At 40.1% G+C, this 27,711-nt stretch overlaps 1 protein-coding gene across 3 annotated transcripts in view; it reads left to right on the top strand.

Annotated features, from left to right (window-relative positions):
• Positions 1-3,445: 3,445 nt before the first annotated feature.
• The window catches only part of DZIP1 (DAZ interacting zinc finger protein 1), a 34,294-nt gene continuing 10,028 nt past the window's right edge, over positions 3,446-27,711 (top strand). The window contains exons 1-12 of one of the 3 annotated variants that reach the window (XM_072361617.1): positions 3,446-3,644; positions 5,124-5,197; positions 5,280-5,771; positions 9,243-9,327; positions 10,678-10,805; positions 12,802-12,963; positions 13,676-13,810; positions 14,982-15,044; positions 16,318-16,458; positions 17,289-17,337; positions 18,626-18,682; positions 25,058-25,117. In XM_072361617.1, the coding sequence (XP_072217718.1) occupies positions 5,195-5,197; positions 5,280-5,771; positions 9,243-9,327; positions 10,678-10,805; positions 12,802-12,963; positions 13,676-13,810; positions 14,982-15,044; positions 16,318-16,458; positions 17,289-17,337; positions 18,626-18,682; positions 25,058-25,117 (1,375 nt within the window). In that variant the 5' untranslated portion in view covers positions 3,446-3,644; positions 5,124-5,194. The remainder of the gene's footprint in view (positions 3,645-5,123; positions 5,198-5,279; positions 5,772-9,242; positions 9,328-10,677; positions 10,806-12,801; positions 12,964-13,675; positions 13,811-14,981; positions 15,045-16,317; positions 16,459-17,288; positions 17,338-18,625; positions 18,683-25,057; positions 25,118-27,711) is intronic. The other 2 variants (XM_072361618.1, XM_072361619.1) reach the window with 2 other exon arrangements.

A 27,711-nucleotide genomic window follows, 5' to 3' on the forward strand; every position in this document is an offset into this window, starting at 1 on the left:
TTTAGAAGAAATATTTTATTTGAAGAAAAGAAGAAGACTTTGTCAGAGAAAAGTACTCAAACTTGATAATGAAGTTTGTTCAACTAAATGAGGCAGTGTCTCTTTAAGCTACTAGATCATAGCTAGCGTTGTGTGCTGGGATTTGATAGAATCCCAGGACTCTGACAGAGGAAGTTTGGGAGAGTGGCTCATCCTACCCTTCTTTCATTTTAAATGTGTTGTTTTTGTGTCGTGAGAATATGTATTTAAATGGTTTCCTCATGTAAACTAAGTGATGGCAAGATTGAAAGAATGTAAACACTATAGGTATTGATGTTGAAAAATGTGCACTAGAGGGAGTTGGCAGGAAGGAAAAGATTAAATAAACTGAGAATCTGACCGGATTTATTATTATACCTGTACCATGCTGTTCAAGTCAGCTTTCCACCAGTTAATGATTACCGGCATGCGTCACTCCAAGATCGCTGTAAGAGAAAGGTTAGTGAAGAGTCTGTTTCTCAGTTCCCAAGACAATTCCTCCACAGTCCTCTCAAATTAAAACATCTTGCAGAACAGGAGGTGTCCTCCTCCACTCTGCAAAACATGCAGATAATTACTTCACTTAACATAATTCCTCAGGGCCCCCAGGACACCACCCGGCCTCACTGTCTCTGCTCAGCCTTCCTTAGCACTGCCCAGGGCCCAGGACACCTGACGCTTGTCCCACCATGGGCAGCCAAGGGCCCACATGCCCAGTCTCAGCTTATTGCCGGCCCCAGGGAGTTGCTCCTCATCTGCCCTGCTCCCCGGTGCTGTGATGGGACAGGCTCTGACTGCCAGGCCCTGCCCTGACAGACCCTGCAGAGAGCAGGTGGCCGTTCTGAGCCCTGACACCTTCCCCTGCTAGCCAGGACATTTCCCAAACAGCTGAGGCCAAGATGCTGTCATATTATCCCTGACAATCAGAGTAACCTCCCGTCTTTGTGTTCTCCAGTTGCAGATACCCTCTACAAGCCTCACAAATGCCTTTCTCTAATCTCCGAGGTTTACTTCTTGCATTTTAAATCATTCGCCTCATCCTATTTTAATTCTTCAACTCTTTGCTTTCCTCACCAGCATCTCCATCTTTTTTTTTCCTACTTCCTAGAAAGTTCTGTTCTTCCCTACCTCTTTATTCCCATACTCTACTAAGAAAAAGCACAGTCAGCAACACACTGTGTCAACAGAGCATGAAAAAGCCTTCCAGAACAGTGGATAATATAAAATAGTTCCATAAAACCCTCACGCACACAAAGTACCTCTAGAGGACTCCATTAAGTGCCAGAGTCCTCTACATTAAGTAGATGATTAAAAGAGTAATGTAGACTTAAGTACATTAATGTAGACATTAAATCTATATTATTTGATAAATCCGGACTACTAACTAGGAATGATCTTTATTTAACTGTAGCTTGTAGAAGGCTGGCATGTGGAAAAGAACATGGTATGAAAGTAACGAGATATACTGGCTAGAACAGGGAAAGAGTGTGAAAGGACCGGGTAAAACAAACTGGAATTAAAAATATGCAAGGGGAAGAAGATATTTTGAATTAGGACTCTAGAAAGTCTTAAGTGCCTCAGCCCATATTTTAGCTTCTCCAAAACTGCACTCAGCTACCACCTATTACTGTTAAGGAAAGGCTGGGGAGAGGAGGAGAAGAGAAGGGAAGGTAGGGGAGGGGAGGGGAGAGGATTTAAATGTTGGATTAATGTGTTGGATTTATGGTGATTGCCCACCATTGTCTGTGCAGGAACAATAAGCTCATCTGTTCAAACCAGACTGCTGGCTATCATAAGCTTCTTGCATTGAGTCTAGCAGACGGGGAAAGGCTAAAGCTACTGCTACTAAATCCATGCACATTGTAGGAGAGTACCTTAATCACCAAGCTATATATGATATAAGGTGAGGAAGGAGGAAGCAGGCATTAGCGAGTGGATAGAATAAACCACCCTTACCAAGTTAGGCTGTACTCTTATAGCAAGTAATTGAAAATCAATCAAGTTCTAGAAGGACAGAAGGAAAGGGGAAAGAATGAGACTTTCTGTAGCAGACACAGTGATGTCCCTAACCTCACTAAGCACAAAACTCAGTTCTAGCTCTTGTTGCACGGCCTGGTTGAGCGTTTTATATTAAACAGATACTATAATAAGCAACCGAGATCCAAGTGTATCTGCACACCTCCCATAATCAACTGACAAGAATTTTGAACACTTTCTCACCCAGACAACATTTATGTAATGTAAAACATCTTTAGCAGTAGATCCTTAGAATGCATGCTGAACAGCCTATGGTGTTGATAACAGCTAGAGCACTTCCAGGAGGGTGTGGGGTATGAAACTTCTTGGGCACAGAAGGGACTGTGCATGCACTTCTTGCTTTCTGAGTGCTCCAGCCATTCCCATAATGTGCTCATTAGAGTGTATGGTCCATTTTATTTGCCTCTAAGAGCCACTCATAGAAGCTGTGACTGTGACATTGCATAGCTACAGAGGAAGGAAGACACTTTCAGAGGAAATATGACGCTTTTTGTTATCAAGAAGTCCTCTCTTCAGTAGTGGTGTTGATTAAGGCTTAGCACATGATAGCTTCAATATTGTCATCTTCCTCTAGCAGTGCTGGCTCTAGCAGTCAGTGCAGCCTAATAGAAGCAGCAGATCTGCAGAAGCAACAATCAATATCGAGGAATAGATTTCCAGATTTCACACACGATCAGGTTTTATGTCAGACTAACTCTATCTATCCTGATCCTGTAGACAGAATGTCACTAGTGACTGCAGCATACTCAGGCACTCTTAGGACATTCAAAACTGAAGCATTCATATCTTCTTTTTTCCAATCTGGCGTCCACAGCATGTGTGCTCCAATATGTTCTCAAAAGTGTGATTAAAACCCTTACGGGGAAGAGGAAGAAAATTAGTAAGGCCCCCAGTACAGGAAGGAGGATGTAGAGCTGTTGGAGTGGGTCCAGAGGAGTGCCACAAAGGTGGTCAGTGCTGGAGCACCTGTCCTGTGAAGAAAAGCTGTGGGAGCTGGGCTTGCTCAGCTTTGAAAAGGCTTTGAGGAGACCCTATTGCAGCATTCCAGCACTTGAAAGGACCTTACAGGCAGAATGGGGACTGACTTTTTACATGGTCTGATAGTGACAAGGGGAATGGTTTTAAACTAAAAGAGAAGAGACTTAGATTTTGGGGGGAAACTTTCACTCAGAGTATGCTGAGGCGCTGGCTCAGGCTGCCCAGAGCAACCCTGGATGCCCCATCATTGCCATGTTGGATGGGGCCCTGGGCAGCCTGTGCTGGTGGGTGACAATCCTGCCGACAGCAGAGGGCTGGAATTCAGTGATCTCTGAGGTCCCTTCCAACCTAAGCCATTCTGTGACTGCACGACCAGCCCTGCCGCACTGACTCAGCCTGCGTGTCAGCTGAATGCGGACAGCACTGGGCTGAATGGCTCTGCAGCACACCACGCCGTGCTGGGGCCACGCGAGCAACAAGGAGGAGGCCCGAAGGAGGGGAGCTCGTCTCTCGCGTCAAGAACCGCCCGGGCCGGGGGCGGGCAGCAACCGCAGCCCCACACCCTTCCACGCCCGGCGGCCTGCTCTCGCCGTGCCCCCCCGCCGCCCGAGGTGAGCGCCTGTTGCGCCGAAGCTCGGCCCTGCTGAGGGGAGGGGGGAGGGAGCGGGAAGGTCGCTCGCTGGAGCCTACGGCTTTGGCTGGTGGATGTTGCTCGGCTCAGGGCCTTCCACAGGGCCCGGCCTGTTCTGCCGCCTTCCGCGGGCCCGGCCTGCGGGAGCGGTCTGAACGTTGGGATAGCGGGCGGCCCAGGGGGCAAGGGCCCTGCCGGTGTCCTACCCCGGGGTCCCGGGTACTGCGTAGAGGGAGATGGCTTTGCCCCCATCGTGGAGCAAGCCACATCATGGAGCACGTCTTAACGTCCTTAGGACTGCTTGTTTCGGTCACTTGAGGCTCTGTGTCCAGGGGCTCTGTTAGAAATGTGGGCTCTGATCCGCCTGTGTCTTTCCAGGGCCAACTGGGAAGCACAAGGACACATCCAGGACAGCGCTTGTCATGGTGCACCTCTTCTACTCTGCGTTCACTTATAGCGTGTTTAGTCAGGGCAGCATGAAGCTCTGCAAGGATGTTCCTAATTAAATGCGTCAGTTGCAAGTGATAGAAGATCCTGAGGGAAGGTGCACTGAACCATAGATGTAGTAAAATGAGGCCAGCTGGCTTAAGGTAGATGGTCCAAAAAACAGGCAGTAGTGCCAAATCATTAGGAAACGTTTTCACCGGGAGAATGGCACAGCCAGGTGTCAGATTGCCCAGAGAGGTCGTGAATTGGCTTTTGGAGCCATACAGAAGCCACAGCTGCCCTGCTGTGAAAAGAAGGTCAGACTGGAACTTTACCAGTCTGTATTTCTGTGAGTTTATGAGATAGGATATAGAGGAAGCTATAAGTGTATGCTGTGTGTTACTGGAGAAATAAGTGTCTGGGAAGGACCCCAAGAATGAGAAACTGAAGTGTGTGTGGAAGGGACTGTAAAGACAACTAGATGTAAACATGGAATGTGACAATACAGCAGAGGCAGCAGAGGGGAATGATATACTAAGAAATGGTGAAGAGGTGAACAGGAAGAGCAGATTTTTGCAGAGTAGTAAATCATAGAATCATAGAGTGGCCTGGGTTGAAAAGGACCGCTGTGATCATCTAGTTTCAACCCCTCTGCCATGAGCAGGGTCACCAGCCACTAGACCAGGCTGCCCAGAGCCACATTAATTCTATGATTCCGTGATTCTAGATTGTGGGGCCGTGGAAAGTCGCTGACAGCGGCTGACAGGAGGGAGGCCGCAGGTGGCACTGGAATGGTTCCGGGCTGCACTGGGGTCTCTGCATGGAGCTACCAACTGAGGCAGTCGTACAGCGGGTGGACTAGATGCAGGGAGCGGTGCCACAGCTACCGGGTAGCTGGGAGCTACTGCGGCAGAGCAGGGGAGGGGACGGGCCGGGGGCGCGGGAGGGGGCAGCGGGTAGGAGCCGCGGTGGGGCGGGGCGAGACGGGACGGTCCGTGGGGCCGGGCGTCATTCCCTGCTCCCCTCCGCGCAGGCCCGGACCGCGGCTGCCATAACAACGCGGAGGACGCCGGCACCGAGCGGGACGCGAAAGACGGTCCGGACATGGTGAGCGCTGGGGCGGGTGGTGGGTCGGCTGGGCTTGGTGCGGCCCGTTCTGAGCCACTTCTTCTCTTCCTCCCTTCCTCAGCCCTTCACGGAGCGCGCCTATTTCCCGGCGGGGGCGGCCGCGGCCAGCGCGGGGACGTTTCCCGCCTTCCAATTCCGCGGGCGCCATGAGGGCCCGGACTGGCGGCGGCTGAGCGCCGTGGATGTGGGCCGGGTGTGGCGGGAGGGCGACGTGGCGGCCCTGCAGGAGCACCTGGAGCACGTCACATTCTGCAGCGCCGAGCGGGAGCGCTGCCCACACTGCCAGGGCCCCGCCGACCCGCTGCTGCTCAAGCTGCTGCGCCTGGCCCAGCTGTGCACCGAGTACCTGCTGCACTCGCAGGAGTACCTGAGCGCTCAGCTCGGCGGCCTGGAGGAGGCTCTGCGTGCCGCCCAGGCCCAGCGTGACCGCCTGGCCGAGGAGGTGGCCCAGCGTGCCCAGGAGGTCAAGGGGCTGAAGGAGGAGTGCCGGCGCAGGAAGAAGATGATCAGCACCCAGCAGATGATGCTTGAGGCCCGAGCCAGCTACCACCAGGTGAGAGGAGAGGGACTGGCTGCCCGGCCACCCGTGTCTTGTGGTTCTGAGTCCCACGGAGCAGCCCAGTTCTGATGGGTCATGGTTGTCTGCTGGGTGCGAGGCTGAAGTGCAGGCATTGGGCTGCTGCACAGCCATCTGAGAGTGCTGCATCATCTGTATCAAATCCTGTTTACTGTCAAGTGCTCTATAGCCTTGGATTTACTTTTGACACATCTGAATTGTCGGGTACACACACACACCCAAATGCTCACAAAGCCCACGATACAAGTGCTAATTCTTTCTGGTCAGGAAACTTACAGGGCATGTACAGCAGCATTGATGCTAGGGTGTAGCCTGACTGTAGGCCAGCTGCCACTTTTCTGCAGTAGTGTTCTCCAAGCACAAAGTTTTTTGCCTCTGTAACTCAGGAGCAATTCACGATGGTTAAGAACACCGGTGGCATAGCTCATCCCTAGCACAACAGTCTGTTCCTTTAGCATATTTTCCAAGTGCCTTATCATGTTGCTGTTTATTTGTTTATTTATTTTTATGAGGGAATTGTTGTTTTGGATATAATGGCATGGTTTGAAAATTTGTCAGCTTCAGTAGGTTTCAGGTTTCTAGCTTCAAATATAATATACATTCTGGACAGTACACTGCGTGAAGACTTGACATAAGATTTTGGGGTAGTTCTTTGTGTTTACAAGGTTAAAGTTGTGTTGTTTTCCTTTTGTTTGAATCTTGGAATACTAACATTTCTGGTTGTTGAAATTCTTAATCACGCCATAGTTAAAGCTCTGAGCCAATGCAAGTTTTCTTATGGTATGCCCAGTCTTACTCTCACTGTGTCAGTGTCCTCAGGCTAGCAAAGTTCTTGCAACTGAGCAAAGGCACCTCCCACAGCCACTTCTGTGTCCCGTAAGAAAACAGGTCCTTCCTTCCCTGCAAAAAGGCAGAGGACATAAGATAGAGGATTTATTTTGCTGGAGACTCTTAGGGTTGTCTGCACAGTTATTTTCAAAATGTGGTATAGCAGCCTTTACTGTGAGAATCAGTGACTCTCCACCTTTTATCTGTAAAGAAGTTCTTCCTAATATCCAACCTAAACTTGCCCTGGCACAACTTGAGGCCATTTTCCGTTGTCTTGTCACTTCGTCCTGTCACAATCATAGAATAGTTTGAGTTGGAAGAGGCTTTTAAAGGTCTTCTAATCTGTCTCCCCTGCAATGAACAGGGACATGCATCTATAGCTAGATCAGGGTGCTCTGAGTCCTGTGCATCCTGTCCTTGGATGTCTCTAGAGTGGGGCATCCAGCACCTCTCTGGGTAGACTATTAAGGACAAGCTGCTGCTACCATTTTAAAAAGCCTTATTGCAACTTACAGGGCAGTGTCTGTACTGTGTTGCAAAAGAAAGCTGATATGTGCATCACTGGACATGCAAACTTACGTGATTCTCATACTGTGATCACCAGTTAAATGTTACCCAGTCTTCCTGAAATGTTGGTAGGATGCAGCTGTCTCAGTGGAAGCTCAAGAGAAAACATGGTAGCAAGCTTAGCTCATCGCTTCTTTTCAGTAGCATTCACGCCAACACAGAGGTGGAAAGTTATTTCCCATCTTTAGTTTCATTTCACTCTTTCCTCTCATCTATGTAAGTTACTTAGGTTCATGTGAGAAGATAACATTCATTTAGCTAAGTTGTATCAAACAAATTCTGCAGTTCCAGCAGTGGTTTCAGGACTGTGACTCTGAATACCAGAGTTAAAATGAACTCTTTCCAGGGTTTGTAAATGAAGAGCAATAGAGTGTTCAGTAAGTGTTAAATTTATGTGATTTATCTGTGCGATGATCTTGGCATAACTACAGTGCTAGACAATAGGAAGTTTGCTGGTGTTTCTGGGGGGGGGGCATTCAGGTTTCTTCTTGTTCACTCAGAGTCTTGATTGTTTTATAAACATGTCTGTTAATCGCTATTCTTATTTGTCGTTTTTCAAGTGTAGGCACGCTTTGTTTCTCTTACACTGTGATATGGAACTCAAATTTAATGGCTTTAAACCACCACTAATATGAATTCAACTGTGAAATGCCACCACAAAATGACAGTTACCTAAATGTCTTAAATTTATGACTCTTGTCAACGCCTTTTGGCTTTATCTAAAATTAATTTTTTATTACAATATGTTTTTCACTTTTTGATACTTTGTATACAGTTATTTATCTGCTTATGCACCATGTTGCTTGACATGCAGAGCACGATGTGTTTGACACAGCCATGAGTAGCTGTAAGGGTAGCGCTACTTAATTCAGACCCCAGACATTCCCTGTGTTAGTCCTATTTCCTGCAGTAAGAGCTTGCTTTCACCAGCAGCACCAACCTGACGTGAAGTTTGTGCTTGAATGAATAACATGATTTCACAGCCAATTTAATTCCCTAAGCGTTGTGCAATCTGTTACACTGTAAGCTCCCTCTTGGTTTGGTAGCAGTGCTGTGCTTCATACTGTTATGTCTTTGCTTTGGTTTTTGTGTTAGCTCGTATTTGCTAGGGTCTTACGTCTGCATTTGTCCATCAAAATTCGTTTTAACAGTTCATAGTTTCAGTGTTTACTGGAAGGTACCTCACTATCAGAGCCAGCATTTTCAGTATTAGATGAAATCTAGAAATTTGATTTTCATAATCCATTGGGTCAGTATTTAACTACTTTTTATGTTCATATCACAGTAAAGAAAGAAAAGGATTCAGCTGAGTATTTGCAGGTTGTTGCGATACACTCATTTGAAAAAGAATTCTGGAAAGGGTTGCTCATTCCCTCTATCTAAATCAGTTAGGGGCTTTGATTCACAGTCTTATCAGTACATTCCAGAATATGTAAATACAGCTCCTGTTCTTGTGTCATCTGTCTCTTTTTAGTATTCTGAACATTACAGTGATATACTTGGAAGGTTGATAATTTTTTTTCCCAACAGTTAGAATCTAAGTTGGACTTAAGATGTGACTGTAAAGTAGAAATTGTAATGTATGCCATTAGAATGCAGGGCAAGTTATAAAATGAACAGATAGCTTTTTCTATTGTCTTTTTGTTTGGCTGTTTCTTTTCTTTGTTGTTGCTGTTTTTATGAAGTTTGCAATGAAGTAACTTAGTAAAGTTGGCTATGCAGATGATGATGCATTGTCCTGAGAGTTCCTTGGGTTTTGTTAAGAGCCAAAACCTATCAAGGTATAGTAACTTTTATCAGTGTTTCACTTTCTCCTTTGCTTGTCTTCCACGTTATTACTTTTATTACTGTTAACTTTTGTTTTTTTTTTTCCTTCTTGACCCAATTCCTTTTTTGCTTATCTGGGAAAATGATAATGAGATGAGAAATCAAGACTTACGACAGTCTTTCTGCATAGATTTTCAATATACTTTTGATGCCTGGGCAAAATAATATAAACACTTCTATTTGTACCTAATAATAATAATAATAATTGTTATCTGTTTTTTGTAGTGTCAGTTCTGTGAAAAGGCTTTTATGAACTATTCCTTTTTACAAGGTCATATGCAGAGGCGTCACCCAGAAGAATCTCAGCTTGGTATGTACTTCAGTTCTTTACAGTGCCTTTTCAGACTACAATTCCTGCTGAATACTTCAGTCAGTAGCAGACCTCAGAGCACAGTTGTTTTTCTTTAGGTACACGTGTTATAAAGGAGTAGGTAAACGTGAATTCGGTGCAGTAATAAAAATGCATTTTGTGAATGTCTGTGAATGATTAGTACAGAAATAATCCACCTTACCTGAAATCAATTTCAGTAGGATCAGATTCTCCTAAACTAAGCTGACTATAAAATATGGTAAGAACAAGAAACTGTCAAGAATTAATTCATTTTCATGTATCTGTGGTAATTTTGGTTGCTATACCACTTACCTTCTTTTTTTCTCTTAACTGAATAACACTTAGTTTCAAAAGTTTTCTCAGTTCATTCCTATATTTTCTTCTTCCTATTACACTGCATGCGTGTGATTTCTACCAAGGACTAGCATATATCAGGAAAGGGCAGTGATTGGAAAGGGGGGAAACAAAAGAGCATTTGTGAGGGAAGAGACAGGGAATCATCTAGCAAGGTGTGAACTGCATCTTATCAAGCAAATAAAAAAACCAAGAACAGTGAGAGCAGTCCTGGCGGTATCCAACAAACAGTAGTAGATTGGAAGAAGAAAGAATCTCCTGTGGACTTTACAGTTCATAAAAAAACTAGCTGCAGAGCTAGTTGAACTTATTATCATATATAGAATTAGTCTGAAATTGCTGTATAAGGGAAATATTTCATGTAGTTATTCCTAAACTGATATCCTACGTTGTGCTTGGATTCCCAGATGATGAGCAGCCTAGTAAACCCTTGGTAAACTGATAGAGGTTATAATTTTGACATATTTTAAACTTGAAACATTTTTAAACTCCTTCACAATGGCATTCCCCACTCATTCATTCCAGATAAATAATCAGCTAGACTCATTATAAAAGTTATTTAGAATAAATTGAACCTAACAGAAGTGAACAACTGAGGTTCACTTAGACCTTCACAGGTTCTTCTTAGAGTCTGTGTTCCTTAGACACAGAGACTTCTTAGTGTCTGTGTTGCTCGGATTTCTGTGGTATACCTTAAATTAGTTTATATAATACTGTTCTTGTAAGTAGTTTATAAAGCTTCTTCACCTGTCTGTAATATTGATATTTTTCAGTCTTCACATAATTTTAGCAGCCTGGAGAACATGTGTTTAAAGGCATTTTTGGAGAATGTTGGTATTTAGAAGGGAAATTTTTTGAGTCATTCTTGATGAAGGTGTTACTGTAACACGATAGTACAGCATTTGTGCTAAGGGACACATTTAAAGAAATTGTAACCGATGTTTTTAAAGTCAAGATTTTGTCTTGTTTTCCCAGCAGAACAAAAGAGGAAAGCGAAGACAGACAAATTGCAGGATGAGATTGAGAAACTGAAGGAGCAGTTGCAGCTTACCAAATCCCAGTTAGAAGCTGAACAGCAAGCTAATGTGGTCAGATTTTCCAAGGTAATGCGTACTAAATAATGTGAACTTCTGAAAAGAAGTAGTACATCAGTCTGTGCTCACTCATTTTGTAGCTAGAATGGAGCAAAAATGTATCTACAGCTTGCTTGCCTGGCAGAAGGTTGCTTGGGCAGGAGAACATAGCAACCCCACCGCTGTGATTTTTGAACATCTCCTTTCCCCTTACTTTTTATTTTAAATATATCTTCAAATTAATACTTAAGACAACTCTTCTCTTAGCACTAAACAGTTCATAAGGTGGGCGTGGCTGTTAAAGCAGCAGATGAAATTGGTCCTGCTTGTGGTGAAATATAACCTATATTTAATGTGATTTTTTTTGTGATGGCTAAAAATTTCTTTAGGTCCAATTAATTTCACTTGTGACCTAGTAAACTAAGATATCACCTTTGTTAGTAGAGATTTCTTCTCTAGTAAAGTGAGATTTCTTCTTTGCTGCAAAGAGATTTACTAACAGAGGTGTAAAACAATTTAAGGAAGTGAGGTTGAGAAGAAACAAGGCAGGTTACTGACAACTTACACGTCCTACAAGGATGTAAATACTAGAGGCAAAGCAAAAGTAGTCTTAGTGCTGTGTGAATTTTAATATAAAAAACAACAACAAAACAACCCTTAAAACAGACAGATTTAAAAGCAGTAATTATTTATAATTACAATGAAGGCATAATTGAGAGTGTTACTGACTCTTGTAGTTGTGCTTCCTGCCTTGTAAAAAAAACAAATGCTTGGGCTGCATTGAGTGAGGAGAAATTGTCTCGGGCTGCATATAAATGTGTAATATAGTTAATGTATATAAGTAACAAAGCTCTCAGGCTGCATATAAAATATGTAATATAGTTTATGTATATAAGTAACAAAGCTTACTTTATTTCTTACTAGAAGATGAAAAGAGCAACAAAACCATAAAACTAGGGGAATATTTCATCTTGGGCCAATGTGATAAAATAGGAGGCTTTACTTCCAGAGCATCCCTCATATAAACGGACTTCTCCTGTACCTGAAGTGTTGCCTTTTTCTTGGGGTTTGCGGCTTATTCCTTGCAGTGCAGTTGTTTTTAGTACCTTAGGCGCCTGTTTTGATGTCACTTGTCTTAGCTGAGACTCTTGACTATAAGAGGACTTTAAAATGCCCTGAGGCTACAACCTGCAGTGTTACATCTGGCTTTTGAAACCTCCTTGTTTTTCTGGGATGTTAGAGAGATAGAAATATGAAGTGCAGCTGAATGCAGATTGTCTACTCTGAGTGACATCCACAGTCAATTCAGGTGTCATTGTGTTCAGTGGATAACTGAGACCATCTTCCCTATCTTTTATGAGGAGATTTACTACTGAGAAGAACCTAGATGAAAAGTTGTGAAGTTCTTGGTCTGCTGTCTTCCATTGAGTTGAAAGCATACAGAAGACCTTGTTCTTCTTAAGCATGTTGTTAACACTTGGTTCTTCACGCACTTGTAGTAGAACTGTGGAGCTTATTGGCAAAAGATGCTAAAAACAGACACAGAAATAAGGGGGGACTGCAAACATACACCAGGATAAACTGAAGGTTGCTGAGTTTATAAAGCTATATCAGGCTGAGGAATTCCTCTGAGCTGAAAGCAGTTGGCAGCTTGGAGCCTTATGGAGAGCATGCATTTGCTTGCTCTGCATCTTTACGTTCCCTCATATGCACTTATGGCCTCTTTAAGAAATATGATACTGAGTTAGGTGCATCTTAGATATGTCCAGTTAAGGTCATTCATGTATTCTTATTCAAAGAAAAACACCAAACTGCCAAAACTTCTTGAACCTTACCTGTTTTCTTAGAAAAAATATATTGTTTTAGCCCCCAAATTCTTCAGAAATATGTTGTTTCTTTTCATGCTTTTAGTATTGCAATACGACCCCTTGAAAGTGCCTTTTTTCCCCACACATAGTCTGTCTGCTCGAAGTACTGTTGTATGCAAGTGGAAAAATAATTGGTAATGCTTTAAAAATAATTCTAGGAATGTGAACAGCAAAAGTCAAAAGAAGAAGAAATTCTCCAATCATTTCATAAATGGAAAGAAGAAGAAAAAGCCAAATTGGCTGATGAAATAGAAAAAGTGAAAGATATGTTTATGAAAGAGCTTAAGGAGTTATCTTCAAGAAATTCAACACTAGAAAATGTAAGTGATGTAGCTTTTCTAACACTTTAAGATGTGAATCCTTTACAGTACGTGGTGAGCTTCAGATACTTACAATGCAATGTATTCATCTTAAAGGGCTTTTTAGAAAACTTATGGATAATGGTGAAATGATAGCTGTATTTGTATCCTTCTAAATGGGTATTTTACCTAGATAATTGCAGTTCTTTGTAATGACAATATTTTGGATGAATGATGCCTTCTATAACCAGGTCAGTATTTTCCTACTCCTCAACCTTTTAAGTGCCTGTTTATGGGTTAGTAGATGCTGTTGCTGTATATTAGACATGTGTAATACTAGTGTTCTCATGAGTGACTTGGAGGGGACTGATCTCTGCCTTTCAGTCCTGACACTAGAGCTGCATATGTCTTCAGTACAGCCAGAAGCAATGCTTCCCATAGCTCTGACTATAATGAGAACTGTGAAAGACAGGTCAGGAGAAAACACGTGACATTATCAAAGCTCTGATATTTTGTGGATGCTGGTTTCTGTGTATATTTGCAATGTATGTTTATGTAAGATGCATGCATTAATAGTTACACAAAATGGATGATGAGATCGTGAGAAATGTAAAGAATCTGCTACCATCTGTGTGCAGTTACATTTAAAGTACGCTTTGCATTAAATGACAGTTGTGTAAAATAAAATCTTTATATATATTTGGGCCTTAATTTTCTGCCCCACTCCTTTCAGCAACTGTTAGCATTACAAACATCCACTATGCAGAAATCCAATTTAGGGACACTGAAAGACAGCCATGAATTCATGGAAGAGAAGCCGCAGAGTACTCAGGATTATCACAAAGTGGTTAAACTTCTTGAAAAACAGGTAACGCCGTATCTTAATGTATTGCTTTTGACGGGCTGTTCTTGTTCTTTTTTTGTACATCTCTGAGTAGAATTTTAAATTCAGAAGTAAAATGTCCATTCCTATCAATGTCTAAAATAGCTGTTTATAGAACCCACCAGTGTCTGCTACAATCTCTGTAATAGAAATTGAAGAATTATTTCCATTATACTTCACATTTATTCTTTTGCTTATTTATACATTTCATAATAAAGAATATCTAGCTTTATCAAATATGCTTTGGTTGCAATCCAGTTCCAGAAGACTCTAATAAACATTTATGTCTGCTGATCTGTGAGGCTGTTGGCAAGAAATAATGAAAAAATTGAGTTATTCATTTTCTGAAGTGAAAATAATAATAAATATATATGTGTATATATGTGTGTGTGTGTGTATATATATATATATATATATAAAGATGCTTTTGGACAGTGTTTGCCAACCTGTGGTTTTTCAACCATAAAATGCACTTCAACCTGTCTTCTGAAGCTTCTGGTTTGGGACTGTGTTATCTGACCAGGAGAGATGCTGGGCTGGTTAAAAATTGTTGAACAAGTCTAAGTCAAACCGTAGGAAAGAGCTGAGAGAGGCTGAGGCTGAAATAGTTACACTGAGACTCACTTGCACATCCAGGTCCACATATCCAAAACTTGAGTTGTGAAGCCTTTGGGAATGCCCAAAAACCTTTTCCCTCCTGTTTCTTGACACTTTGTGACATATGTTGTGTATTTCATAGATCTGGGAACTTGAAGGGATTGTGCTGGTCACTTCTGCTCAAAGATGTGGAAAATATTAAGGCTGTGTTTTATCGCTGTTGTGCAAAATATATGTATTGTTAATGTTTGAAATGACATTATTTGAGAAAAAGCCTTGGTCATTACTTTTGTTATCAGTAAACAACTGTATCAAAATGCTCATGTATTTCCCAGTCACTGTGTATAGAAAGCCAAAAGCAAAAATGTAGTTTTCAGAGCAACTGGTAAGAAAAGCCTTACTCAGATGCATAAAATGTGCTAATGAATGTTCTGTGTCGTAAATGTGGGGCCACTCAGGTTTCATATAATCAGTAATCTTTTTAGTACAGGTCTGCACGTGTTCCGGTAGATTTTAATTTGTTGTTAACAAGAATTAATATTTTGTTGTTGTTGTTCAGGAAAGTAAATGGACGTCTAGAATACAAGCCCTTCGTCAAGATCATGAAACAGAGAAGTCCCTGGTAAGCGGCGCAACAAACCACGTGTACTAGAAGGAAATGAATTTCTTACCCTTGGAGTAGTTCTTGCTATGCAATAATACATCCTTGGGGAATTAGAGAGCCAAGATCTCAAGAGTATCTAAAAGTGTGTCTTCCTAGATGCATTTAATATCTTTGTACTTCAGATGTAATAGGATGTTGAAGTTTCTGTAAAGGGCAGAGTTGAAGAGGGATTTATTATTTAAGAATCCAACAGACAGCTGCAACTGTACCTGCCTTTTGAAGGACTTGCGACTAATTCTGTGAACTCTGTATTATACAGTGTTTTCTGTGTTATGTGGATATGCTGGATAGTTGAGGTATAACCTAACTGATATGTAGCTTTCGTCTGCCCTGCACCTTCAGCTGCCATAGAGCTACAGCATGTCAGAGTCTTTTTTTTTTCTCTTCTCTTTCATTTCCCTGCTGCTTTTTCTGTTGTAGCTCTCAAATTCAGAATCTGTTCAGCTTTTCAAGGAAAAAATACCATGGCATTTTGTTTTGCATTGGCATATCTATTTTACTATGCAAATCTTTATTCCTCAGGGTTTGGTTTTGTTGTTTTTGTTTTGTTTTTTGTTTGGTTGGTTGTTTTTTTTGTATGTCTGCATTTCTTTTTAATCTCTTTCCTGCTTTGTTTCTCTTGCCTCCTCTCTTTTCATTTTCCTTTCATCTGCGTGACCATGTAAGAACTGAGCAGATCATAGTGGTCTGGCCATTACTTCTCCTCCTTTGGCAAGAAAGCAGTGGGGAGGAGCCATGGAACATTCCCCAAAAAGGATGTAGTTAATGATACACCCACATATATGCAAGAATAGAGTGAGGGAGGAGTAACGTAAGTATTACTTTTTAGATGGTGCACCTAAAATACTGTTTCCTTTCTTCTACATCCACAGCGAATATATATAGGTTTTTCATGCCAATTCACAGTTTTTCTCCTCAAACTATTATTTTACACTATTTATAACCCAAATATTTTTACATGGTGATAGGCTTTTCCCCATGATCTTAATTTTAGGCAGTCTCAGTAGTGTGTTTGCATGCCCCCTTTGTTGTATTGAGATTCAGGTAGACTTTGTTGTGGAAATAAAGTATGATTTAGACAAAGTCCCCATGAAATCAAGAGATGCTACGTTCTTGCTGGAAAAAGTGTTAAAAATACTTAAATACAGTATTTGTTTGTTCAAGTCTTACAGCACTGAAGTATTTTATATAATATTATTATCAAGTTGTTTCTCTTTTTCTTACTTTCTAGCTCCTGTCTCAGATTGAGAAACTTAAATCATCAGTAAGAGATGACCTGAATAAAAATAACACCTTTTACAAGAGGAGGATAGAAGAACTGGGAGAGAGGCTTCAGGAACAGAACGATCTGATTATTACTCAAAAGAAGCAGGTCTGTTTTGTGAAGGAAGTCTGTTTCAGAGAACACAGGAAACAGAGAAACATTTTCCTCTATAATCTCCAGTTGCACTGTTAATATTACCGGTTGGTAAGAGTATTACTGGAAATATTTTGGTTACACTTTGAAGGTAACATTGATAAATTGAAACCCAAAGAAGGAACGCAGGAATTAAAACGGTATTTAAAATGTAAGGTTTAACAAACCAAATGTTTTAATAAGTTCTACACAAAGCTAGAAGATGATTAGGTTGTACTTACCAAAGCAGATGAAAAATTTCTGATAGTGAACAAGATTTTTTTCTGCCACAAGATGACTGCAATGAGTTCTAGTGTTTGGAATACAAAAATATGTGACTCTTCAACAAACTGACCAAACTGCAGAGCAGACGGGAGAGCTGCTGATAGATTTAAAATCAGTGTATACTTTAGTGTTTCCCTGGAGTGGAAATGGACTTGCAAGCCTGACCGTGAACTGCTGGAGCATAAAGTATTGAAATGCTAAGTACTGAGGTAACTCATAAACGTGCTCTCATTTCAGTTTATAGCTTATATTATACATAGCACACAAAGGAAGAGCACAGTATGAGTGTGTTAGGATAACAAACAGAAACAAGTCTTAAACGTTAACTAAACATGAGTGTTACACACATTGAGCAGTAGAAAAGAGTTCCGTTAAAGCAGTATTTTTCTCCCATAAGCAGTAATATCAGTCCTGGAATAGTACTGAAAGCACTGAAACCAGGTATTTCATACTAATACATGTTTATAGGTATTGCCCAATTACATTTTTAATTGTCACGTATCTGCCTTTTTCTCTTTTAGATAAAAGAGTTGTCCACAAAATCAGTTGCAAACGTCAAACCCTATGACAGTAAGTACAAAATGTAAACAAAAGCAACTTTTCTTTCTGATTTGAGCAGGTTGTCTGATGCAAATCTTACAAGTCATAAAAAATAGACATCAGCTTTTATAAGTGTTAAAATCAAATAATCATTTTTATTTTCATGGGGTAACTATCTGTAACGGTGTGTTCACGGCTCTTGACTTCTAAAGTTCATGTTCTGCAGCTCTGAGAGCATGCACAGTACAAAGCTGATGGTTTGAGTAGTGAAGAGATGTGAAAGCAGTACAGTACCACTATTTTGTGTTATGCAAACAACTTCCGTTTTCTTCTTTATGAAGTGTCATTTTAATTGTTCACCATGCCTGACTGTCCTTAGCTTGTGGAGCCCACGAAAGGGAATGCACTTAAAGGGCAGACAAAATGGATTAATTAATCAGTTAAGGTACTTATGTTTAAAGAATTATAAAAGCTCTAATGATATTTTTTGTTTATGCAGTGCTTGATCTTCTGAAGTTTATTACACGTAGCTAAAGCTGTTAATAGCATTTTGTAATGCAGTCCTGCACCATGAATGTCCCTATAGTTGATGCTGCAGCTGTAGTGACTTGGAATAGATTTACTGCAATAGACGATGAGAGCTGGATTAATTCTGAGCTCAGTTTGAAAACCACTTTGCTTTATTAGCTGGACATTGGCTTGAATAAGCAGGGGGTAGGTTAGTTTGAGGAGTAAGCAGCCATAATATGGTTGTATGGCTTCTCAGCTGGAGCTGGTTGTACTCTGCCATGCTGCAGTATAGACAAGTATAAATACTGTGAAACTCTAGGCTCACAAACAGGGAGCCTAGGACTGTAGAATTAATGTGTTAGTTTGCTTAAAGACTACAATCTACATGTCGTGTAGATAGGGATTGCATTGATTAGTAGGAAGTGTGGAAGAAGTAAAGACAGAAGCCTTGATCGGAATAGATCTTGCTTTGGGGTGAGGCTTCTGTGGACCTGTGACACAGGCACCACACACGCATGACCAAAGAAGTGATCTGACCAGGGAGGTTTTGTGTTTTAGTTTGGTGATGGTTTTGTTACTGGCTTCATTTCTCGCTTCTGGAAGTATTATACATATTGAGCTTACACAGAGACTGTACATCTGTTGTGAAGGACCATTTTTTACTTTCTAGGCTACTTGTTTTTTCCCATTAGTGCAAAAAATTACGTAACTCATAATAATGATTAAATATTGCTGCATTTATGAATCTTTGTCTCTTATTATTTGTTATAATGTTTTTACTTTATTTTTCACTTTTATGCCCTTTTAGCAAACACTGCAGTTGAGCATCTTGAAGAATCTAAACCAAGTCTACCTGTGATGTATGGTGAGTTTCTGCAACAGGTCCAGATTCAGTGCATGTAAATTTTAACATTCTTCTCAAATGTGATCATAGCTGTGAGGGTAGTCATGTTTAATGAATGTAAATTGAATCGCTTCACTGCATTCCTGTGAATTACTTGGAAGGGGACACTACTGAAAAGAATGAAAAAAAATAGAGTTGAAAGTATTTCCTAGCAGACTTTAACAGTATTGAAGTACGTAAAGGTTAATGAAAATAGTGATGAAGAGGAAAAATATATATTTTTTTCCTCTTATAAACTGATTTTCTGGTATATGCATACACTGGAATTTCTACAGAGGAAAATAAGTGAAGGTGTTTCTTTTATAAGCCTTGAAAACTGTGCTTTTTCATGTGACTTATAATGTCAAGGATGAAAAAGGACAGCAGTTATCATCAAAACAGTCATCACATGTAGATGGTTCCTCTAGTCTCATATATATATATATATATGTGTGTGTGTGTGTGTGTATATATATGGCCTTAATCGACACTGATGCTTTGTGAAAACAGCTTTCATTTTCTCATTATGCAAACTAGTGGTATTGTTTTTATAGCAATAGTCTGTGTTAAATTCTTACTTGCAATTCAAGTAATAAAGTAATATGAATAATGAACTTTGAGCAAGTAAAATGCTTAAACCTTAAAAACAGCTGTTATTATTTATTTGAATTATTGACATAAATACAGATTTATTATTACAATTTCTCTTATTTTAAAAACCTGTTAGAGAAGAAATGTGGTTTGTCAAAGAAAAATTTTCAACAAATCCAGAAGCATCTTAAAAGACACGGGGAAGAGAATGGGCTCTATGCAACAGAAGTGTTACATAATTTGATCAGGAGCGAAAGGCTGACAAAAAATGAACTGTCGATGTCCAAATACTTGTGATAATTAGCAAACTAGGGAAAAAGGGATTTTTGTTTTATTTAGTGAAGTTATTTGAATGAGACATATTTCTGACTAACCTTACACTAGGCAACTGTTTGCTGCTAGAAGCTTTTAAAGTTAAACTGTATCTTGGTGAATTGTGTGGAGAAAAATAATGCCATATAGTAGAGTACTGATAATAGTACTTCAGATAGTCCGTTCATGTTTTCATTAACAACAGCTTTCATCCCACCAACACAACAGCGCTGGTTCTAGCTGAGAACTCTCCCAGCAAGTGCTTTGGTTGAATTTAAGAACTGAGTTTTATCAATAATTTTGCTCTTAAAGGCTTAGGTATTTGACAGTGCTTGTCAGTCATTGCTTTTTTTTAGTGCATTCACTTTCATTTGGACTGAGAGAATACAGTTCTATGAACACTATTTTCTGACAGTTTAAATCAGCTTATTTGGTTACCTTTCCTGATTTCTTGCTGCTCTAGATATCAAGTTTTTGACATCTTATGAAACTTCTCAAGATTAAAAAAGAAGTCTGTTCCTGCCATTGATATAAAAAAGATTCACAATCACTTTACTATGAAACCTCAAATAAGGCATTTCCTTCAAATTCCCATGCTGATTATTATTTCATTTATCTCTGCAGGTCTCTCTGTCTGTCCCCTTTCTTCCCTTCTGGATTTTTTTAAAACTTGCCCTACTTAATTTGTGGATAAAAAGGTTAGCAGAAATTACAGTGATTTTTCCCAAAGCTTTCAGGACTCTTCAAGGGATTGAATTGCATGTGGAATTAAGATATCACGGCCACATTTCATGCCATTATGGAAAAGCAAATGCTTGCTGGTAACATCTGTAGACAAGTTTGTTCAGTGTGCATCATCTCTGAAATCAGAAGAGCTGAAGCTTTCCTACCAAGCAATTACCTGCGTGCAGAATATCTTTCCTGTCTTTCTTCTTTCTTGTTTGAGGGAAAATTAATGTGGCAAACTGCTCTCGTACAGCTTAAGGACACTTTTCAAAGTTGCTTGGAACCTTTTCCATTTTAAGATTACTTCTGTGTGTTTCAAATCGGTACTGTTAAAAGATACTCAAATTACAAATGAGGTTTCCTAAGTACAAGGTGGAATAACTGTTAGCTGGGTGCTTTTGTGAGGATGACATGGATTTCTTGAAGGGCTGGTAATGCCATCCTGACAGACCATTCTTGTATTCAAGTTCTTGAGGTAGCTGTAGTGGTACACAGATGTAATGGAAGTCTATCTCACAAGAAGGCAACAGATTAATTATAATTTATCTAAATGGACTTTGGCTTCTACATAGCTCTTGAAATCCTGATAGCTGTTCAATATTTAATCTTTGTTAGGCCAGTAATACTGGGTGGAATTAATGGACAGTCTAATTAATCTTTGCTTTTTAGCTACTGTTTTTAAAACCTTTTGTTCAGTCTTGACGTAACTGAAGCAACTGAGGGAAAATTAGTCAAGTAGTCTTCCTAGACAGTTAACAGAGAAAAGAGACATCTTCAGAGTTTGGTTCAGCTCTTAAGATCTGAATTGCTCTGTGTCTCTTCATTTACTGTAGGAGTCTGAGATGACTGTATTCCTACCTTAGAGGCCCCAGGTAAGCGACTGAAATGTATCATATTTAAGAGTACTAGTTTGAAATCTATACATATGCTGCATATGTGCAGTATATGACTTCTTATTGGTTAATTATATAGGAAAATACGTTATTCAAAAACAATAGTCATAGAGACAGGAATCAGAGATTAAAGCATTAGGATGCAGAATTTGAGTATAAATAAGAAAATTCAAGGAGTGAACAATGACTGTAACCATGGCTCACATTCCATACATCTTTAAGAAGTGCAGCACTTTGCAGCAAAGAGGCGTATTTCTAATTATCCTTGTTTTTTATATTGCAAGTGCTGAAGTGCTTACTATGGGCCTTACTTCACTAAAGACAGTTGCACACTTCTGTTCAGGCTAAAAGTACTTTAACATTTCATATTTCAGAGTAAATAGACAGGATTTCTGCTTCAGATACTGACCAAGAGACTGGTTTTTCCCACTAGTATTATCAGAATATTGTGAGGGGTTTTTTTTGTTGGTTTTTATTTCCTAGGTAAAAACAGACAAGTAATATATGATATAATGGAAACACAAACAGGTTGAATTCTTCACTGTTATTAAATAAATTTTCCTATTCTACCTGTAGGGAAATTGTCATCAAGTATTACTTAAAACAGAAATTTAATGGTTAATAAAAGGATTCCAGACACAATTATCTATCCACACATATCAGCTGGCAGAAGACATAATCTGGAAGATACGGAAAAACACCCTCATCATTGTAGAGGTCATCTTAAGGTTGCTGACCTAATGATAACTAGTGTTAATATGGCTGGGTTCAGGCCAGCAACAGCCAGTGATATATGACTACAGCCTATTCGGAGTAAGACTGGTGTTGGCAGCTACTGTTTAGTTCAAGTCTGAACCTGGTGATAAAGCTAGAGTTATGTTTAGGGCTGATGTTGTCTGCTGACCCACTGTGAAGATGTGCCTAGAACTTGCTCTAGGCTAGGTGGAGGATTTAGCAACAGTATCAATGTCAGCCATTTGGTTAGGGTCAGGTGTAGGAGTGCTGAGGAGGATAGAATTAGGAGGATAGAATTAGGTTTGGAGTTACAGTGGTTGAGGCCAGAAGAAAAAACATGATTTACAGCAGGGTCTGCAAAAGGCTGAATTCACCCAGAGACACCTGTTTTTTGCTGAGCGAAGGTTTTACAGGGGTCATTGAGCTTGGGTTAGAATTAGGCTTAGGTAGATGTTGATCAGCAAAAGAGAGTTATGGTTGAGTTGAGAAGGAACAATTAAGCTGCATAGCAGCAGCAGAGCCTGCCTGAATAGGTTTAAGTATGAGGTTGATATTTATCTATTTTATAATTGAGAAAGGGGTGGATCTGAGAGTCAGGGTTCAAATGGTGTCAGTGAACAAAGTATAATGGAGGTTACATCTGAACTGCATGACCAATGTAATCTCTAGTTCTACCAGTACCCTGGTACTTAAGTGATTGCTAACAATAAGCTTGCTAATAGTTAGGTGCTGTGTGTTTCAGTGATGTGCTAAGAGGTCTGATCAGACTGCTAAAAGATGAAAATCTCTGGTAAATTTCAAGAGTGGGGTTCCTTAGGAAGTCATCTCCATACCCGTCATTCTGTAAACTACAGGATTGGTGAATGAAGCTGCTTTTGCTCAAGATGATCGTTGGTAATAGTCACATAGAATACGTGTACAGTACAGTGAAAGAAAGGCCCACTTACAATGGAGAAAATGAAGTTTCCACATGTTCCACTACACGTATTAGGATTCGATCTCCTGTCATCGTGCAGCACATGTATTTTCCACAGTGGTGATGCTTTTTTGGTTTTGCTTTTCTAATTCATATTTTACTGGTTCTGACTTCTGTTTCTAGTATACATGCACCTTTTTTCCAGATTACTTTCAATTCTGAATTCTGGGAACTGGGTTTTTTCTTCAAAATTAAGTTACCCAGCAAGGGCTTGTGGTGAGATGAGTCATCGCCTTTAAGTAGATTGCATCTGAGTAAAGTACAGGTGAAATGACTGTAGATTAAATCCAGTTATGTAGCAACTGACTGTGTAGTAGGTCCAGCCAACAAAAATGCTGAGGCCTATGCCCATGTAATAGAATTAAATTGCACCAGAGCATCACTCGTCTGTGCTTCAATCTCTGCCATCCCAAATGGAGTCATTGCTTTGGACACTGATAGTTGGTGTAGAGCAGAATTGCCTCAAGAACAGCCTTGGGAGTTCAGTAATTTGGAGGATCATACTGGAATGCCCAGTAATGGTCTGGCTGCTGTTAAATTTGAAGCCTTAGAAACCAGAAGCCTATTTGTCCATCTGTGTATCTCCAAGTTTTACTTTTAAGTGTTTCCCTTAAAGATGCTGACATGAGCATTTTTAGCATGCTATTGATGGATGTAAGAAACAGTTTTTTAAAACTTTATATATTGTGCTAATTACATTGGAGAAAATCTTAAGGCTTGTAACCTTGTGAGGTTTTTCCAAAGACATAACTGCAAGTAGAGAAAGCATGGAGAAAGCAGCTACCATACGAGGGGGGATTACAGCACACTCTTCAGTCCCAGTTCAGGTGGGGAGTATTGGAAACGAGACATTGTATCATTTAGCTCCGGGTGATCAATTCACTGTGATAATCCATCCCAGAGCATTAATACCTGTACCCTGTTGTGCAGGAAGTGCTGAGGAACAGACACCTTTGCAGTAATGTCACTTCTTCCCCTTACGCCAATACAGCGTGACAACAACTCACAGTAGCAAAGGATTCCTGTGAAAGCTGAGGCAAGTGTATGCTGACCCAAAATACTGGCCAGTGCATTTTCTCTTACACCACCAGTAGCAGAATGCTGGAAGTATTACTTGCACATTTTGTGTTTTTATGATAAACCTACAAGAAACTCAAGTTTTAGTTTTTATTGAAATTTCTTGAAATTCATGAAAGGTAAATATTAACATTTCAAAAACTTATTTTTTAATTAATCTACATGAAAGCATTTTCATCCAACTCTTAAATATGAAGTCTACAGGAATGGTAAATAAAATATCCCCTGACTTCACTTGTGTAAAAGCAGTTATTCTTTGTAGCCTACAGAATAATAACTTCAGTGTTTTAGGGTGCCTTTTTTTCAGCAGAAGATGTTTTAAGATTTCTTTAAAGCAGATAATAATAAATGTCCAACAAAATGTATTTTAAAATGTTCAGTGATTTACATCTCTGTACAGAAAAATGTTGTCATGCACATACGGATTCACTGCTTACTAATTCTCTAAATTGAGTTAACAGATTATTATTTTTTTTTTTGCATATATTTTAGAGGGTTTCTATATCCATCCATTTCACCTTTGTAAACTACTAAGACACAAAAATGCACACAAACAGTATCTAAAGAAAGCATTTTTAAATGGAAATGTTGGATGAGAATGTGCATTTATTCACTCTCAGGTGAGAGTTATTCACAGGTGGCTTTGTCTTTGGATATGCCCAGAACCATTCCACCTGGAAGCCATTCCAAGAAGACATGGGTTCTCTAGAGTTTTGTGACCTATCAGCCACCTGTGCAGGTGGCTTAAAGCTGATGCATCTGAGGTCATACTGGACAGCAAGCTTAGGCAACTGAATCACTCTCAAAGTTTAACTACTGTGTTAGGATCTCCTCTACAAATATTTCCTATCAAGGCAGTACTTTTGACTGTGAAGAGTCATGTTGCATTGGGTTTGTGATTGATAAGCAGCATGTGAGCAGTCAGGAGAATTGACATCAGTGTGTTTTTTTTGCCTTACTGTACCTCTCTGGACCTTGACCTTCTTCTGTCCTGTTTGTCTGGTGTTCCTGTTCTTCCTTGGTGTTCCTGTTCTTCCTCGTTATTAGAGCAGGCCCCCTTGGTACATATGCTGGAGCCCATAGAGGAGCTTTCAGAAGAGGAAAAAGGTAATGGTTGGTTGAGAACAAAATGTAGTGGCATGTTTTTCTTGAAAATAAAAATGCGAATATTATTTTATGTGTACAGTATTTTTCATTGTGCTTGAGTACGCTTATCTGGTTTGGGTGGGAACATTCCTTGTACATGTCAATTTCCTTTTTGCCATTGGTGCTTGTAAATATTATGTTTTCCTTATCCAAGTTCAATATGTTTTTGTGGAAATCTTAATTCCTTAAAGCAGGCATATTCCATATGCATAAAGGCAGTTGAGATAAGCAGAAGAAAAATGATTGATGAGGAATACCCCCCTCACTAGGAAATTCTTTGGTATAATCTGATGGTGTTGATGCTATTGCAATGTATGCTCACTTCTTTTACATACTTGTCATAAGCACGTAAATAGTTCAGATAGAGGAAGGAAGTTTGTGGTGGAAGCTGAAGCTGCCAACTTTTATACATAGACCAAATATACTTTTTGCAAGTAATCTAATTTATACCTACCTCTGCACAGCCACAAATCCAGCCAGGGTTGTGCTCAGTGTTAGTGACTTGTCACATGTTGATAGCTGCCAATGCCAACTTGGCAGCTGGTCCTCTGCTTCATTTGAGGGAAAACTTGGGCAAGGCCACGTTTACGCTGACAGATCAAGAAATGTTGGTTCATTTTTGCATGGTGTTCTGCTGGAGGGAGCTAGCAGTATTTTGGGTGAAAATCCAAATGACTACTGAGCGTGATAATCTGTGCTGTGTGCAAATAAGTAAATAATAAAATAAAACTCAGTTTTGAACTTCATAGTCAGTGAATTTCAATTTTCTAGGAATAACCCTGTTTTCAAAACAAAACATGTCATTTGAATACACCTGTGGTTAAGTGAGAGGTTTCCCCAGGGAAAACCCAGTGGCGCTGTCCAGTCTGAAATAAGGACTGCTTACATTTTTGCCATTCTTTCTGCTATTTCTCTTGCTTGCCATCATCTCTTTTGATCGATTGTTGTCTTCTGTGCCTACGGGCATGGCCTACAGTACGAAAGAAAGAAAGAATGCTGTCTGAAAGGTTAGACCTAGATTCTTTTGTTTGAAATGACAGCCGTCTATAAGGGAGAGTGTGAAAATTCTTGACTTGGCAGATGGTTTCACAGGTTTATGTAGAAGCTGAGGCAGTGGACCGCGCTTGAGATCCCTTGTCTTCAAAGCTGTCCAGTCTAGTGCTTTTTTGGTTTGTTCTTTTTTTTTTTTTAAACAAAGATGAGTGAGAAAATAGTTCCTTAAATAGTTGGCTCCTGACAAAAAGCTTTTGGTTTTAGTTAATTAGCAAGAACTAGTATTGTCATTAATTAGAATAATACTGGATAGTCCCGTTACCCCATATTAGTATGGAGTAAATATGTATAAAAAATAATAATTTTAGATGGATCTATTTTACTGTGGGGATTGACATCAGAAAAGGACAGGATTTCCAGTAAGCTCCTTGGAGCCATCTGCTTAAAATGTAAAATGACTCATATCAGGCTTTCTGGGAGATCTTTGTGGGCTTCAATGCTCTTTTTCCAGATTAGGGACAGTGTAGTAGTCCTACCTTTCGGCTCTGAGCAGTTGTTTACCTCTTCTAGGACTTGACCCTCCAGCCACATCCCTTTTAAACCCATGTCTTTTGGGGAATGAGTTGTCCATGAATTCCCAAGGCCAGATCAAACTTTTGCCAGATAGTGTCTTATTCAGTACAGCTCTCGTAGCATGGTAGTTGGACTATTTCAGTCTTTATTTCTTTTCTTTCTTTCCAGGATCCATTGAAAGCATCCTAGAATAACCCAGATATTCTTTGTGTATGTTGAAGCTTTTTCAATTCTTCTTCTGGAATTAAATGAGAATTAAATGGACAGCTTTTAAAATAGAAGGAAAAGTGGAACATTTATTTATTTATTTATTTATTTTTAAACCAAACATTTGAAAGTCACGGTGCGGCATTATTTCTTCAGTTATATCTTTGCCTTTGGGCTGGCAAATGACTCCACAGCTCTGTAAAGCATACTGGAAACAGAGAAGCTCCTGCCCAAGACTTGCCTTTTATTTTAGAGAGGGAAGCTTTCCCGGGATGTTGTGTATGCCTCTGTGTATGCTTTGCAGTCTTTGTTGCTGCTGCCAGTCAGAAGCAGGTACTGTGGAACCACTGATTATTGCTTCACTTGGTGTCTAAGTAGCACTTGGTAGAATTTCCCTCTTGGCAGAGACACTTCACGGGCAGGTTCTAGGTGGGTGTGTTTTGCCTCTTTACTCTCCTGTATGACCTTTTAATCTTTGACTTAACTTAAATGTCAGTCTTTAATTTAGGTTAAGAATCTGTATTATGATTCTTTTTATCTTGAGTAAGAGTTCATGTTTTTACTGACACTTAAAATAAGGGAAAGAGGTAGAAAGTTCTTTTTCTGATTCAGTATGTATGATGGTGTCATTGACCTGCGTAGTAGAAAACATGACACTGAACTTTGTATTTGAAAGAGGTTTAAAGATAAGTAGTATCAGCCATATATTCTGTGAAACAGTCTGCCTCATACTGTGCCTTTGTTTTTACCAAGATTTTTGAAAGTGTTAGAACTTTTCAAAG

Source organism: Excalfactoria chinensis, chromosome 1 (assembly GCF_039878825.1).
Source record: "Excalfactoria chinensis isolate bCotChi1 chromosome 1, bCotChi1.hap2, whole genome shotgun sequence".
Classification (NCBI taxonomy): domain Eukaryota; kingdom Metazoa; phylum Chordata; class Aves; order Galliformes; family Phasianidae; genus Excalfactoria; species Excalfactoria chinensis.